At 46.3% G+C, this 16081-nt stretch overlaps 9 protein-coding genes across 9 annotated transcripts; 3 read left to right on the top strand and 6 right to left on the bottom strand.

Annotated features, from left to right (window-relative positions):
• Positions 1–85: 85 nt before the first annotated feature.
• DFL_008157 (uncharacterized protein) lies at positions 86–1249 on the top strand (the record flags this gene model as incomplete). Its single annotated transcript, XM_067637852.1, has 2 exons — positions 86–1139; positions 1203–1249. The coding sequence occupies 2 exons, from the start codon at positions 86–88 to the stop codon at positions 1247–1249; spliced, it is 1101 nt and encodes a 366-aa protein (XP_067485800.1).
• Positions 1250–1689: 440 nt separating this feature from the next.
• DFL_008156 (uncharacterized protein) lies at positions 1690–2119 on the bottom strand (the record flags this gene model as incomplete). Its single annotated transcript, XM_067637851.1, has 2 exons — positions 1690–2031; positions 2099–2119. The coding sequence occupies 2 exons, from the start codon at positions 2117–2119 to the stop codon at positions 1690–1692; spliced, it is 363 nt and encodes a 120-aa protein (XP_067485799.1).
• Positions 2120–2367: 248 nt separating this feature from the next.
• Positions 2368–3116, top strand: DFL_008155 (mitochondrial 54S ribosomal protein bL17m; the record flags this gene model as incomplete). The annotated part of the gene is made up of 3 exons (XM_067637850.1): positions 2368–2387; positions 2449–2638; positions 2703–3116. 3 exons carry the CDS (start codon positions 2368–2370, stop codon positions 3114–3116), a joined length of 624 nt encoding a protein of 207 aa, XP_067485798.1.
• A 202-nt stretch (positions 3117–3318) lies between these two features.
• On the bottom strand, positions 3319–4690 carry DFL_008154 (WD40-repeat-containing domain superfamily; the record flags this gene model as incomplete). Its single annotated transcript, XM_067637849.1, has 7 exons — positions 3319–3505; positions 3572–3758; positions 3830–3923; positions 3994–4163; positions 4237–4491; positions 4569–4605; positions 4688–4690. The coding sequence occupies 7 exons, from the start codon at positions 4688–4690 to the stop codon at positions 3319–3321; spliced, it is 933 nt and encodes a 310-aa protein (XP_067485797.1).
• A 783-nt stretch (positions 4691–5473) lies between these two features.
• DFL_008153 (mitochondrial 54S ribosomal protein bL32m) lies at positions 5474–6329 on the bottom strand (the record flags this gene model as incomplete). The annotated part of the gene is made up of 3 exons (XM_067637848.1): positions 5474–5896; positions 5978–6230; positions 6286–6329. The coding sequence occupies 3 exons, from the start codon at positions 6327–6329 to the stop codon at positions 5474–5476; spliced, it is 720 nt and encodes a 239-aa protein (XP_067485796.1).
• Positions 6330–6370: 41 nt separating this feature from the next.
• On the top strand, positions 6371–7879 carry DFL_008152 (uncharacterized protein; the record flags this gene model as incomplete). Its single annotated transcript, XM_067637847.1, has 8 exons — positions 6371–6488; positions 6571–6699; positions 6801–6882; positions 6946–7083; positions 7149–7266; positions 7327–7422; positions 7475–7571; positions 7626–7879. The coding sequence occupies 8 exons, from the start codon at positions 6371–6373 to the stop codon at positions 7877–7879; spliced, it is 1032 nt and encodes a 343-aa protein (XP_067485795.1).
• Positions 7880–8297: 418 nt separating this feature from the next.
• On the bottom strand, positions 8298–9202 carry DFL_008151 (uncharacterized protein; the record flags this gene model as incomplete). Its single annotated transcript, XM_067637846.1, has 4 exons — positions 8298–8630; positions 8710–8912; positions 8998–9105; positions 9193–9202. The coding sequence occupies 4 exons, from the start codon at positions 9200–9202 to the stop codon at positions 8298–8300; spliced, it is 654 nt and encodes a 217-aa protein (XP_067485794.1).
• A 3522-nt stretch (positions 9203–12724) lies between these two features.
• On the bottom strand, positions 12725–14244 carry DFL_008150 (uncharacterized protein; the record flags this gene model as incomplete). The annotated part of the gene is made up of 6 exons (XM_067637845.1): positions 12725–12812; positions 12887–13613; positions 13672–13848; positions 13905–13991; positions 14051–14111; positions 14221–14244. The coding sequence occupies 6 exons, from the start codon at positions 14242–14244 to the stop codon at positions 12725–12727; spliced, it is 1164 nt and encodes a 387-aa protein (XP_067485793.1).
• Positions 14245–14965: 721 nt separating this feature from the next.
• DFL_008149 (uncharacterized protein) lies at positions 14966–15803 on the bottom strand (the record flags this gene model as incomplete). The annotated part of the gene is made up of 3 exons (XM_067637843.1): positions 14966–15369; positions 15429–15662; positions 15734–15803. The coding sequence occupies 3 exons, from the start codon at positions 15801–15803 to the stop codon at positions 14966–14968; spliced, it is 708 nt and encodes a 235-aa protein (XP_067485792.1).
• Between the last annotated feature and the right edge of the window lie 278 nt (positions 15804–16081).

Below are 16081 nucleotides of genomic sequence, written 5' to 3'. Positions count from 1 at the left end.
ATGGTCATGAATGAAACCAGCTTTTGCCCATTTCTTAGGTAATCAAACATACTCACAAACAGCATTCGATTCACCAATTGCAAAAATGATGTCCGGTCTAAGTCGCAGTCTTGCACAAGCTTTTCGAACCCCCCGAATTCGAGCACCCGAATTCCAATATGCTCGTTTGACCCGCAGGCAGCTCCTGCATACAGGTACAGCTGCGGCGACCCCGGCGGCCTCGCCCCGTCATTTTCTTTCTATCGCAGACGTTTCGCCAGGCGAACTTGTCGCTTTAGTCACAGCTGCTCAAAGGGCCAAACATGCTATCAAGGATGGAAATTCGGTGCCCTCGAACCTCCTTAACTCTCTTTCCGGCAAGACAGTCGCTATAATGTTTTCCAAGCGAAGCACTCGGACGAGGATTTCAACCGAGGGTGCTGTGGTTTACATGGGCGGTCATCCAATGTTTCTAGGAAAAGAGGATATACAACTGGGAGTCAATGAGTCTCTATACGACACTTCCAAGGTCATATCATCGATGACTTCGTGTATCGTCGCTCGAGTAGGACCGCACAAAGATATTGCTGAACTGGCCAAGTCGTCTTCCGTCCCGGTGATCAATGCCTTGTCCGATGCATTCCATCCCATGCAAGCAATCGCGGACATACTTACGATTACTGAAGCCCAAGGTTCCCGCAACCTTGCTGGCTTAAAGGTTGCTTGGGTTGGAGATGCGAACAACGTTCTCTACGACTTGGCTTTGGCATGTTCGAAACTTGGTATCAATGTCAGCGCCGCGACCCCTGCCGGCTATGATGTTGACCAGGGTATCTGGAAACTGGTCCAAGATTCTTGTCATGAAACTGGTGCTTCGATTGAGACTGTTCATGAACCTGAATTGGCAGTCAAGAATGCAGACTTTATCGTTACGGATACATGGGTATCCATGGGTCAGGAAGAGGAAAAGATCAAGAGGCTAAAAGACTTCGCTGGGTTCCAGATCACCAACGAGTTGGCCTCCAGGGGTGGTGCAAAACCAGATTGGAAATTCATGCATTGCCTACCCCGAAAGCCGGAGGAGGTCAGCGACGAAGTCTTCTATAGTCCAAGGTCCCTTGTGTTTAACGAAGCAGAGAACAGGTTGTATGCTGCCATAGGTAAGCCTCTATTTCGTAAAGTCCAGGCGAAGATACGGAGCTAACTATATTGTTTCCTTGAAGCTGCCCTTGAAGCATTCGTTGTCGATGAGGGTAATATATTGGTATAAATCATTGCAACGTCGGATTTTTCCCCTTGTTTGGAGGAGTGTCAGTGTACATACGGCATACCGTGCATTGTATAAAATTGAAAAGCGTCCCCGAATCAAAAGTTTTCCATCTAGTTATATTATCGCTTTTTGGAATACCAGCATTAAAGCTTCCTGTTAGCCAACAACCCTTAACGGAATAGGAATCCAAATATTGAAATATATGTACAAAGAAATACGGCACCCGAAGAGATGTTCCGAGGGTGATGTATTCATTGGCGACCTCATGCTCAGATATGATGCGTGCTGCTGGAAACGACGCTCCTGGTATGTGTGCTTGACGGACTCAGCTACCTCTGCGAACGAACTGTCATGCAATATCCGCCCTGTAACCATTTCTTGTCGTAGTATCGTCTCTTTCAGATCTCAAGAAGGCGCAACCAATGGTATATCCATTCCTCTCACTTCCCGGAGCCCTCCGAGCCCCCGTTGAGCTGCTTTAACTCGGAGAAGGCGCTTCTCGCCATATCCTCAATGCTGTTGAATATACTAGTCGGGTTGGCGTTCTGCACCCATCTGACGACTCCCTCGATCTCTGAGTTCCAGTTATCCTTCATGGTTTCCAAGATATCGGGCCTCGTTTCGACATATGCGGTACGAGGCTTGGGTGGCGGTGGAGGCTCTAGTATTGCATTGAGTGCCTCGTCGGAGTCTCGTAGTAGCTGGGAGGATAGCTTGGTCTGTTCCTGGTGCTGGCGGACGGTCAAATACATCACCGAAGTGGTGAGGACGAATCCTCCTACCTAGTTTTCCCAGTTAGCAATATGTAATAGACCTCACTATGGGCATCCGGCTGTCATGTTCGTGTACCAAGCCATTGAGGCGTCCCATTTGGAGGAAGTGGGCTATGGGCCTTTCGTAGTTGGAGAGAGCGACGGGCTTCGGAGTGTGATTGTTTGCATGAGGATTCGGTCTGGGCCGATGAAGTCAAATCTCATTTATCCTGGCGTGATTCGGCCGATAACGACTGAGAAGATTCCGATGCCCGAAAAAAGTCTCAACAACGAAGAAAACCTTTCTTTTGGCCGCTCGAACAGAACGTATACGAACATCTGGTCTAGACTCAACCAATACTCAAAATGTCGCATATACATCATCGGTAAGCCTGGAGATTCCCCATACGATAGTTCTTACGCTTGACTGAACCTGATGCAATGTAGCATGCTCGGGCGGAAGTCGTCCCACAGGGTCGCGATGCTGCGAAACTTGGTTCAATCTTTAATCGAACACGAGTCGATACGAACCACTTATCCTCGTGCGAAAGAGGCTCAAAAAGTAGCAGAGAACTTGATTACATTGGCTAGAAAAAACACCGATGCATCGAAGAATGAAGCCAAGAAGTACCTCTTTGTATGATAACCCCAAACCTGCAGAGGAATCACGAAATCTAACTGCCTGCCTCGGTTCGAATCAGACACACGAATTAAATAGCAAGCTGTTCGGTCAGATTCGAGAAAGGTATGCCAATCGAGATGGCGGTTATACCAGAGTGCTTCACATTGAGCCATACAACGGTGACGCTGCACCTTCAGCCATTCTCGAACTGGTAGATGGTCCCAAAGATATGAGGTTTGCCATGACGGCTAAGGCAGTGGCTCGGAATACATACGAGGGGACACCGGTTCATCCCATAACGAAGAAGAACATTGAGAAGGTTACACGGTTCCGGACGAATGGGAAGGAGGAGTTTCAACAAGTGGTGAAGTATTTCGTGGCCGGATTTGAGAAAAAATACGGCAGCGGCAGGAGCAGCGATTCGGACCAGAATACCAGCCCTGCAACAACGACCGGAGATGCCAACTCTGGAATTGTCACCTCTCCGGCATGAACACCCATTATCGAACGATTGTGAGAGTTTATTTTTTTTTCATCTCGGGTTACGCCTAATTGGCCGGTAGCATTTCGGCGGCGTTTTTTTTTTTTTTGAAGGATTATGTTATATTGTAACAGCTACCTTGATCTCGACTACACATGCCGGCGAAAGAAGGTTCAGGAGCCTCAAGATGGCTTCGTATGTGAACGATTACAAATTAGCCGGTTCCTGCACCAGACGCTTCTCGATAATATGTAATCGCAGTCCCAACCGTCACCAAGTTCTCACCGGTTCCTATCTTGGGCAAGAATGAAGCGCAGAATATAGGTTGGTTGGATTCTCCAAGGGTGGTGACGCACGTTCGAGAATCCATTGACCAAATCTTTGTCTTTCCATCGAATGAACTGCAAGAATTGTTATCAAGAGTATTAGTAGACAATACAATACCAAATTAGACAGTTCAAACGAACCTGGTAACCAGAAACTGCCCGGTCTCGCTCCACCCGATTGAGAAGATCCAACTAGCATGCCCGGTGAAATTGAAAACTTGTTCGCCGGAGTGAACGTCATATATCGCGACTACTTGGAAATCACCACAAACTGCTAACAGTTTGCCGCTAGGCGAGAAAGAGATCCCTCTCACAGGTTTCATGAGCCCTGGGAGGAGAATAATTTCAGCCTACAACCTCAACGATGTGAAGTATCACAATCATACTCAGGAGCCTTACCAGTTAGCGAGTGTAGCATCCTTCCAGTCTCATTGTTGAAAATATAGACACCGCCATTCTCATGACCGGATGCAGCGAGCTTTCCGTCTGCACTCTGTCGAAGGGATACCCGTTAGATCCAATATCTTCAAAGTTTCATCACTCCAAGCAAATTTAGGCCTTACCAAATCGACACACAGTGTAAATATATTCTTCGTTTCATAGTCCCTTAGTTGCAGGAAGGGCTCCTTATCCAAGTCCCAAATCTTGATCCGTCCATTATGAGAACCGGTCAAGCAGCGACTTCCATCTGCAGATAGTGCAATTGCCCATATTTGACCGTCCTTGTTTGCTTCTTTGGTCCGAATCCCGAATATTAGCTGTGAATTTTCAAACATGGTGAAGTAGCAGCAATTTCAGGTACAAACCTGGGATTTCTCCGTTCGCCTCGAGATTCTCAAGATCCCATATTTTGAGAGAACCTTCGAAACCTGCCGATATGGCGCGCTTTCCTGTCTTACTGGCGGCGATGTGATGGCAGCCAAGTTTGTGAGCGTCGGTAAAAGTGTGCACTAATGGATGCGCAGCATCTTTGGTGCTATGAAGCTTAATCACAGAAGAACCGGACCCTGTTAAGGTGTAATCTGCAGTTACACCCAGGGCATAAATCGACGATTCGTGGGCTGTGAGTTGAGCAACATTGCAGTGTTAGCACGATATGCTCGGGTGCCAATTCTAAGGGAAATCAAGCCTGCTATACCATTATCAATCGTATGCGCCGTGAGGTATTGCTTAGACTAATGTTTACGACCGCCAGGGAATAAGCAAGCGATCCAGATATCAAGAATTGAATGTTGATAATATGAAAATGTATCCTACCATGGTGTTTGACTAGGCTCGGTTGTGGTGTGTCGTAGTTAGTTAGCGGACCACCAGTGTTGCATCGGAGCTATACGTAGTTGGAGTTTTATGTATGGTGGACAGAACATACGGTCTCTACATTCGGTTAAAGACTCGAATGGGATATTGAGTAATTAACAATAACTTTTGAAATATTCGAGATGCAACTGCATTTTAGTTATGCTTGACCAAAGGTTTATTTTATCGGTGATAAGTACCAGGCTACGTATTTTAGTTCGTTCGCCCTGGCAGGTATTTCCCAAAGCAAGTGCCTTAGGTACCTAGGCAGGCATTGAAAACTTTGGGTTTGGAATCCCTTGGCCTTCAAAGTTCAACAGGCTTTGAAAAGTCAAATTGGACCTTTTATATCCGACAAAGGTCCAACAGACCGTGTCTAGTTCCCCCGTGGAGTCTGCTAGTCTCGTGATATTCAGCACCTAAGTACTTAGGTACTTGTATAGGTTGTCAGAATAGAAAGCTACACCGTGTTTTGTTTTTGTCTCATCGTAATATAATACATAGTACCCAGCCAATGGACTAGGTCGAAATATTGGGTATATACAAGGTGTATTCTGCTGACACTGCCGTACAAAGATACTTGTGTGAGGATATGAAGGCCCACCAAAACCTCCAAACCGGCGTCCGAACCAAAATCCGTATATTGGACCATGAAGGTGAGACGTCATCGATATTTGTTGCGCGGAATAGTACACTTCATAAATGATGGTGATGAATATAACGGAGGGGCAACGGGGGGCCTAGCAGCTAGCTTGAACCTCTGGTGTCGCCGACAGAGGGTTCCGATAGTGCAGGTGTGCTGGAATTACCCGCCCCCACTCCATCCTTCCACATTTGCTTGATATCATTCACGCATGTCGGGCACAGGTGGTGGGACCGTTTAAGAGATCCGCATCCTGGACATTCATTGAGAGCTTTGATATCCTGCAGAGCTTTCCCTGCTAACTGTCGCATACGTTTTCGAGAGTGACTCTGTTTCTTTTTCGGGACAGCTTTGAGGATGGACTCCCATAGGTCTGATATGATCGGTGGGACGTTTATTCTCAGGCCGATGGCGAAAGTGGGGGCCAGGAAGGATAATATCGAGGAAGAAGCCGGGGTTCGCCAGAGAAGTGATGTTGGTGCAGGAACGGCGGAGAAGGCGCCACGGCGGAGAAGTATCGACGCCATCTAGAGTTCGACGATGTCAGCTAGAACCCAGCGAGCAAGCAATCGCAAAAGGAGGGAATTGTGAGCATGGTGGTGGCATACCGGTCTGATCGATGTTGAGAATGCAATGGCAATGTGCAGTGTTGGTGGTGGTTGTATTTTGATTTGAGCGTGATTCAATGCTTTTTCTAGCGTAACAAGCGAGAGCGACAAGCGAGCGACTAGCTCTCCTGAGGTTCTGAGTTCCCCTGATTTCTCCCTTCCCTCCTTCCCACCTCCTTCCCATTCCTTCCTCCTTCCATCACCATCTCGATCAGCCTTATCGCCATCTCCACAGTCCCGAACACGTCGAGGGCTTCATCAATAGCATCGCTCAGATACGGATTTCCGATCATATCTGGTTAATTGACCGTTCCTTCGACCCATTGACCGATTCGCGTGCAACTGCAAGCATAATCGCTAGACCCAGCTCGCGCCTTCATACTTTTATCCACAATGTCTGCCTCTGTTGCATCCGTCCACCCCAGAAGCCATGTCGGTTTCGATAGCATCACTCAACAGATCGAGCGAAAGCTCCTGAAGCGCGGCTTCCAGTTCAATGTCATCTGTGTTGGTTAGTAGACCCCCGGCGCGCGCTCATCGCTCCCCTCAAAATACAAATGTACCATTGAGCTGAACATCCTTCCCGAATATAGGTCAAACCGGTCTCGGGAAATCCACACTCATCAATACTATTTTCGCGTCCCACCTCATTGACAGCAAGGGCCGTCTCGCTCCAGATGAGCCAGTTCGATCTACCACTGAAATCCAGACAGTTTCACATAGTGCGTACCATGTTTACTATCCCAGGATCGTTCCGATATCCTGCTACGGCAAACGACCCGGAGGGGGATCTGTGTACTAACCATGAGTGCAATCTATATAGTCATTGAGGAAAATGGTGTCCGTCTTAGATTAAATATCGTTGACACCCCGGGATATGGAGACCAAGTCAACAATGATAGATGGTATGCATGTCCGATTTATATTAGAGTTCATAGGTTTGGACTAATACATATGTATCTTAATAGCTGGGACCCCATCGTCAAATACATCAAAGACCAACATTCGGCCTACCTGAGGAAAGAGCTCACAGCCCAAAGAGAGCGATACATCCAGGACACCAGGATCCATTGCTGCCTCTTTTTCATCCAGCCATCCGGGCATGCGTATGTTGAAATGGACTCGTAAAGTTTCACTTGGGAAGGGTTTATTCTGATGAGGCATATTTTAGTTTGAAACCTATCGACATCGTGGTTCTCAAGAAGCTGTCTGATGTTGTCAACGTCGTTCCTGTTATCGCCAAGTCCGACTCTTTGACACTGGAGGAACGAGCCGCTTTTAAGGAGAGGGTACGTGCTGGCTTTACGGATCATCTCATGTGCTCCCGCCCATGCTAACCGGAAATACAGATCAAGGAAGAGTTTACTTTCCACAACCTCAAAATGTACCCATACGACAATGACGAACTGGATGATGAAGAACGCGCGTTGAACGCTCAGATCAAAGTAAGAGGTTTGAAATGAGATTGCTGGTCCGAATTTACTAACCAAAATTTAGGACATCATTCCATTCGCTGTCGTCGGTTCAGAGAAGTCCATCATTGTTGACGGAAAGCAAGTTCGTGGCCGCCAAAACAGATGGGGTGTCATCAATGGTAATTTCTCCCTCGGCACAACAGTTGATTCTTAAGATACTAATGCTCGGATAGTTGAGGATGAGAACCACTGCGAATTCGTTTATCTACGAAACTTCTTGACCAGAACCCATTTGCAAGATCTCATTGAGACAACTTCCCAGATACACTATGAGACCTTCCGCGCCAAGCAACTCCTTGCTTTGAAGGAGAGCAGCGCTGCGGGTGGTGCCACCACTGGAAGTCGGCCAATCTCGCCCTCCGCTGACCGAGAACTTGGTGCTAGTCGCAACTCCCAAAGGATGACCATGAACGGTGGCGGATATTAGGATTACCCAGCACATGTTCCGAGCGCCTAGCCCTTTCTTGACTTTTTTTTTTTTTGTTCAGTAGCTTTCATACACACTTTGGTTTGACGTAGAATAGCGCTCGGTTCTCTGTTACACCCCTTTCCATGATGCTTCCCTTTCCCTATTTTCTCAACAGGACCATTCGGGCCTGCATGTTTCTTAATATTGATCTTTTGACCCCTGCTTCCGTTTCTTTTTCATGTGGGGGAGGAGGGAGATTAACTGGTGGTATGTAAAAATTTTAATTTTTATCTTCGAATAAATCGAGCTGGCTACGAAGTATCCGATACCCCGTTCATGCAAACAAATGCTTTGAACAAGACAGCGAAACATTGAAAACTCTTCTATAGTTCCAAAAAGCTTTGGAGATACCATCTATAGAATTCTAGAGACCTTGTTAGATCCGAAGCTTTGTAGTACACGTCGAAACATGTGAGTCTATTCTATTCTGGGCTTGGTCTAATCCCCCACGTATCTTGCTGAGGATGTGTCCTTCGAGTTCATCGTAGGCCTTCGCCAAGTCATCGTTGACAATGATCCTGTCGTGAACTCCGGGGGTCTCAGCAAACTCAAGTTCCTTCTCTGCTTGTGCCAACCTATTTGCAAGGCTCTCCGGTGTCTCGGTATTCCTTCCTTCGAGTCGCTTTCTGAGTGCCTCTATCGATGGCGGGCGCACAAATATAAAAGTGCAAGTGTCATTCAAATCTGTGTTCTTGACTTGTTTCACACCCTGTTTTCGTGGTTATCAGTCACCCTAGGCCCCGGGATCTGAGAATGCTGTGATCTTTCGGGAGGTGGGGCGAGCTTACTTCCATCTCAATATCCAATATGCAAACCTTCCCGCGATCCTGGACATCTTTCACGGCTTGGATAGACGTGCCATATAGATTCCCAGAAAACTCGGCGGTTTCGATGAACCTGCCCTCCCCAATTAATCTGCGGAATTCGTCCTTATCGGTGAACCAATATGCCTTTCCGTGCTCTTCACCATCTCTGGGATTTCTGCTGGTGTCTGTGGTAGTTAAATTATTCAGCCTTAGCTATGATGACATGGTCCGAGAGACCTGGATATTAATCCTTCACCGAGTAGAACGCACGTGATACGGAGAATCCAAAGGTATCAGGGTGGTTGGCAAATAGCTTCTTAAGGAGGGTGGATTTTCCTGCACCGGATGGTCCGCTGAGGACAACAATGGGCAATTTGGCTAGTAGTATAGAACACGCTTGTTAGACCTGGAGGGGCATCTAAAGAGGTGCTAGGTCTCTCCTTGGAGATTTTACGTAGCACTTACTGGAGGACATCGTATGTAGCTGTCGTCGGAGAATTTGCGAATGCAGGGCGGTCCGCAGAAGGTGCATATATGTAAGTAAGTGGTCACTATTACCAGGTATATTCAATGTTATAAAGAGAGGAGTAGCAATTCAAAGCAAGCGGAATCCAATTTTTTCGCTGGCTCCAACACAAAAATAACCAAAATAACAACATCTTGCGAGTCATGATATATAGGAGCGCAGATCTTCCAACATAGACTAGTAAGTTGGTAGCAAGGAGTTCGTTCAGATGACGGGTATGTAATGTATATATCCTGCATTGAGATTCCTCGAGACCAGGGCTGGGTGCTGAGTTCCTCTTCCCATGGAAGAACAATTTTAAACAAAATGATTGGAAGAACTTGGTCCGTGGATAAGCTAATGTGCTTTTGCTAGGCAGCATGTGAGGCGAAGCCATTTTGTACTTGTGAGGTAGAAGGGAAGCTTGCGACGAAAGGAAACAGAAGAATTTCTTCCGTCGTTGGTAGATGTGTCGTTATTTCGTCAATAGCCCGGTATACTTATATAAAATAATCATATGTCATCCAAAATCCTCGAGCGAACGATGAGTCCATTCTGGAGAAGTGGAGCAAACAGCAGATATGATAGGTAAATATACCATAAATTGAGACAAGTTCAAATCGAGGGCATTGGATCCGAGCTTTATAGTTTCTTCGTCATCGTCCGGCACGGCGTTCATCTCGGAACCATCATGCCGTACGATTCCGGTCCCCGTGCCAGGGGTTTCCTACAAATTAGAAGAAAGACCAAGGTTCTACCTGCTCGCCAGATAATAAGGAATAATATATCAGTGACGTTAAAAGAGATCATGGCGGTCCCAGCCTTGACCTCCTGGCCACATCGGCGTTGTCTTTTCCTCTATCTGCCAATATATATAACCATGGGTAACAGAAATCCTTGAATAACAAGAAAATCCATAACTCAACGTTGGTTTTAAATGATAGAGAAGGCACAGTCTGCACCTATATATATATATATATATATATATCATGAAGTTCGATGTTCGCTTCGGCTAGAATGAAAGCCCGGGACGAAGGGGCAAAAGAAGGAAGGAAGGAGGGTTTCCCATTTTGCCGGAATGCTCCGTCATTTCCTAGACAGTTAAGGAAGTATGCATGCTTGTCTCCCGATCTTCCCACTTTGCAAACCCCACCAAGCATATGGGGATAATTTCTAGAAAGGGTAGAGCATGCACTCAGGTAACGAGGAATGGTGACAGATGGTACCAATGATAGCAGAATCTTTGCTTTCGATCTTCGTGGAACCAGCTTTCAACTCATCGTCACTAGATCCGTATTTGTTATCAATATCGTCTCCAGAGATTAGCTGCGTTAAATCAGCTGCTGCATTGGGGGGCGGTGAGATCTCGGGGATGGGTTTAAACTCGTACTTTGAATGTGCGATCTGATTAAACAGTTCTCATAACCCTGGTGATGTCTATTGCCATGCTTCTCCAACCGTCTTGAATTCCGCATTTCCATCTAGGTTTATAGAATCAAATTTTCCTAGAAGAAAAACATGAAGTGGAGGATCTCTCACATCGTTTCCAGGAATTCATCCATCTCCAGGACCGTATATGTATCATCCTGAGCGACGGGGGTCCTTCAATAAACAGAGGATTCCATTCTTCTTTTCAATGTTCCCATTGTGACTGATCCATCCGACGGAGATATATGTCTGAGATGACGGAAGGGATGGAAGAAACTCCCGCCGTCGTTTTCCAGGACACGTCGCCTTCCCAGATTCTGAACGATGTATATATATCATCAGGTATGCATGCAGTAATATCAAACGTAAACCAACGAAATCCATCTTTCCTTCTCCGCCTACCATTCGAATGGTGTAGAAGACGTGCATTCTTCATATCTCCAAGGGTGGTGTGTTCGGAGTATGGAATTCGTCCAGCATAATGATGTCAAACTCGGTTTTGGAAATCTTTCTGCTATACTATTTTTTTCTAGTGTTTTAAATCATTCCGTTTGATTGTCCATTTTTGATGTAGGATCCCCAGCATTCTCAAAGAATGGAAGGGTTCGAAAGCTTGAAATGATTAATACGGTAATTTTTGCTGTTGTAATTAGGAATTTTTGTACTTACAGTATTTGCACCTGGCCTTGCGTCCGGTGCAGGAGCCGCACGACTTGATCATGGCCGAATAGTGAAGGTAGGGGCCACGATCTATTTCCGGTACACCATAGCGAGGCAGCCTTCTTTAGTCTCTTCAACTCCGCGAACATCCTGAGGTTGGTCATCTCTGCTCTATAGATCTAAGACCTATAGCAGCTGTGCTAGTATGCATTCTGAAGGGTTTCGTGCAAAGGATAATATAGGAAGTTGAAAAACCTTGCTGCCGCAGATCCCTCATAATTTAAGCCTCGTAACGTTTGAGACATAAAAAGAGCATATCATATTTCCACCACACTGTCTCTCCTGTTGTCCGAAGACGGCCGTTTTGGTTGGTAGCAAGCAAACCTTGTAAAGGCTGAAACATAGGAACAGTATTTATGTTTTAATTAGGGTATATCCCAACCCTCATCTTCACAGAGGTATGAATATATATCGTGCCGTCCCTGGGTGCCTGCTTGGCCACAGCTAGCGGAAGCTTTGTAATGCAGGCCTGCCATTCATACGAAAGCAAGTGGACTCTCGTTTTCATAGGATTGTTTCACTATCTTCATAGATGTGTATAGATCAATCAGAGGAAGGTCTTGAAGGAGGAACCCCGTATGAAAAGTAAAAAGGGATCCATGGTTGATGAGAGGACTCAGACGGTAGGTAGATGATATATATACCGTTCGATGTTACTAATTATAGCATGGATGGTATGAAGGGATAGAAGTAATAGATGGTATATACGATGAAGTTGGTGATAGGTAGAAGAAAGAAGACCTAAGGGAGGAAAGTTGTCGCGTCGTGGGGGTAGGGAGATGGAGGTGGAAAGTATGGGGTGGTAGGAATATTTATATTCCCCAGAAAACCGTCGTGTTGGAGGGAAGGAAAAGAAAAATAAGAGAATGAAAGGAGCATAGTTACTGAGAATCCACCAGAGGTAGTCTATTGTGTTCTACTAGGTACTTTTCCCAAACAATGACGTCATATCTCCAAATACCTTCATGAGGAAAGACCAGCTCGACCAAAAAAAAAAAAAGTGGAATCCCATTGACACATAAAAAAAAAGCAGGATGGTACCAGTAAAGCACCCCGCCATGCCCATATCTATCTACACTATGAAATGAAGAACAAAACACAAAATGTGAATCGAAAGGAAGGCAGAAGAGAGGGGGCAAGAGAACATCAAGACCAAGACTCGCACATATTTCTCTCTCTCAATCTCCACAGGTTTTTATAAAATCGCTGCCCTACCTCTTCGCTCCCTTCTTTCCACATCATAAGTCACCCCGTATTAATCGTCCCTCTACATCCCGTCAAAATCGCGCACCGAAGAGGACTAAGGGTCGTGAGATCAGGGAACGGACTCAAGTCTAACCCTCCCTAAGCCAACTCATCCATCTTGCGCAAAACCTCGTTTGTGAATTCGCCGGTGCTGTTGGTGCCGTGCATGTCGTGGGTCTTGACTTTGCTGTATCCCCAAATTTCCCGATTAGCACGCCTCATTACAAATGCTCAATTATTGTTGATGTTGGTTTCACTTACCCCTCAGCGATAACGTTATAAACAGCCTGCGAGATTCTTCCAGCATGCTGATCAAGTCCCAAATGCCTCAACATCATGGCACCGCTCAACAGCATAGCTGTAGGGTTGGCACGTCCCTGCCCCTTAATATCCAAACCGACGTGTCTGCAACCTGGCTCGAAAACAGCATGTTCACGTCCCATATTACATCCAGGAACAACACCGGGTCCACCGACAAGTCCAGCACCGATATTCGACAAAATACCACCATACAAGTTCGGCATAACCAAAACATCAAACTGTTGAGGCTTGGAAACCGCCTGCATGGAAGCATTATCAACGATCAAATCGTTAGTAATAAGCGAAGGGTACTCCTCCGCCACTCTCTGGAAAGTAGACCTGAAAAGACCATCGCCGAGTTTCATAATATTCGCTTTATGGATGACGGTGACCTTCTTTCTTCCATTGGCCTTTGCAAAGTTAAATGCGAAACGAGCGATACGTTCTGACTTTGCGCGAGTGATGATTTTAAGGGATTCGACGACTCCGGGGACGGATTGGTGTTCGAGACCGGAGTATTCACCTTCGGTGTTTTCACGGATGAGGCAGAAATCGATGTTTTGGTGACGGGTTTGGAGACCTGGGATGTTTTTGATGAGGACGACGGAGGCGTAGATGTCGAGTTCTTGACGGAGGGCGACGTTGAAGGAGGCGTGGCCGGTGCGGTCGACGGGTGTATACACGATACCTATCACCCATTTAATCATAAATTTATAAAACTAATTGGGGAAGAAGAGGGGAAATACCCTTAAGCCCGACCTTGTTCCTCTTCAGAGAGGCAATGCACTCCTTGAAGAGAACGTCGGCATTCTTCTTGCCTTCTTCGAGACCGGAGACATCGATCTGTTCGAATTCGACGGGGACGTTGTCGGCCTTGAAGACGGTTCTGACAGCGTCGGCGGTTTCGATACCAATACCGTCACCTGCCACTCAATTAGATATATAAATTACAATTTATAATAGAAGGGATATTATATACCTGGTATTAAAGTGACGACATACTTGCCGCCGTACTTGGTAGGCTTGAGAAGGTCCTCATTGACGGTTGTGGGGTAGGTGGCGTATGCTATTTCGCTCAGTCAATCAATATAATTACACAAGCATATATATTAAAAGAATACTTACTGCGAGCGGCGACAGCAGGAACGGCAGCGGCCTGGGGTCTAACGCCGGAACGGAGAGCCGTCTGTATTGATTCGGACCGAGAGTTAGTACTGTGTTGGATTGGCATCGATGAGAGCCGGCGCCCCACGTGGGGGAAGATGAACCGGAAGAGGGGAAGAAATGAAAGTTACCTGCAAAGCACGTCGGGAGATCATGATGACGATAATAAATATTATCTGGGGAGGAGATGGAAAGATATAATTAATTACAGTGAGAGAGAGTCGGTGAGAGTGAAGCGGATGAAGGGAAGTGAGAGAAGAGAAGGAAGAATAATTGGGAGAAGAGAGAGAGAATTTGCAGCGGACAAAAGTTATCAGATTGGATTTTTTTCGGAAGGACAGCTGGAAATAGAAGGACAAGACAAGGACAAGACCAGAACAAGGGATCAGATAAGATCTAACTGGTAACAAACGTTAGCTTCGGCGACTTGATTCTTTTCTCGGGTTTGAGGCATAAACCGGACTCACCCCCACTTGTACCTACAGTCCATTACAAACCGGGACCAGTGATCCGAGATGCTGCAGAGTGTTGTGGTCGGGCCGGGTTTGTTCCATCCATCCTCTGAATATAATCCCGGGCCGGCACTAGCCTCTCTCTAACCGCCGATATCTTCCATATAGCGGTGAATATATAATAAAGTACTTAGTCGCTGGCTGGGTGCTAAGTAGGTATTAGTATTAAAAAAAGTGTACAAGGCGTTAATGTATGTATTGTACAGACCAGTCCGATTACCATAATAAGTACTGTCCCATTAATGTAACTGAATAAAAGTATAGACATACCCTATTGATGCAAGCTCATTAACTATTTCATTCCTGACGGCTCTCTCTCTTTCTGTCTGTTGGCCTGTTGGCTGCAATATTTGATGGTATTAATTCAGTCAAAAGCACTCCTCCTCCTCCCACCCCCTCCAACCCCCAAGGCCCGCCCACTCTCCGCCAGCCACTCCCAAATCCCATCAATACCCCCCTTGAGCAGTCCCTTCCTCCCCTTCTTCTTTCCGTCGCCAACGACCCCAGCACTGCTATCCCCTCCCACCGAACTAGGCAGTACATTCTCCCCAGCACTCAAGCTCACAAACAGCGCAAACGGAACCAACCACACACATAACCCAAAGAATGCCGAAATCTCACTAAACGATGGGACGGGTTTGTATTCCGTTGTGTTGTAAGTGTTTCTGTGTCTGTTGTAGGCTGATGAGGAGGAGGAGTAGTCGTATGAGGGTTCTGGGGGTTTGGAGAAGTGACGGAACCAGAGGATGTGGTTCGATACTACCAATACTATCATCATGGTCATTAGTATTTAACAAAGATAATGATGGGAGAGGAGGAGGTCGTACTGCAGCTCCCAATAAACCACCCATCCGTCAAAGCCACCATCGGAAACCGTCGTAAATTCATAGCATAAACGCCATGACTCGCCCCGCTGAATAGAGTAAGCAAAAAAGGGAACCGGTCGACGACGAATAGACAGATGTGGATAACGATGATAGCTTGTATTAGCCGTGTTAGGATACGTTTTGAGAGGACGGTGTGTTCTTCGACTAGTTCTGAGAGGTAGTACAGGCCGGATGCTATCAATATTTATCCCAGAGTCAGATTCTTATCTCCATTCTTTTTTTTTTGTGAAGTTGGGTGGATGTACCGATAGCGAGGGTGAGGAAGGTGAAGCCGCAGACGATGCCGACGTAGCCGACGAGCGGGAGGATCCACATTTTGTTTCTTTAGGGTCGGCAGTCGCGATTCTTTTATATTAGAGACAAAGAGTTCATGTTCCGGTCATTTTGTATGTTTTGGTTTTTGAAGTCGAGGTTGGTTGGGGTCTTGGTGGTATTTTGTGGGGGTGACGTAGCTGAGATGTGGTCTTTATCGCGCGACTCTGTTAGTTAAGCCAAGACTGCGCATCTAAACTACTTTCTTCCCATATATTATATTGCTTCCCTCGATTTTGATACAAACCCGGTATTCGGGTCTGTACTACTTATTATATTAA

This window comes from Arthrobotrys flagrans (assembly GCF_004000055.1).
Source record: "Arthrobotrys flagrans strain CBS H-5679 chromosome Unknown unitig_1, whole genome shotgun sequence".
NCBI lineage: Eukaryota > Fungi > Ascomycota > Orbiliomycetes > Orbiliales > Orbiliaceae > Arthrobotrys > Arthrobotrys flagrans.
This window is presented reverse-complemented; position numbering and strand designations above follow the sequence as displayed.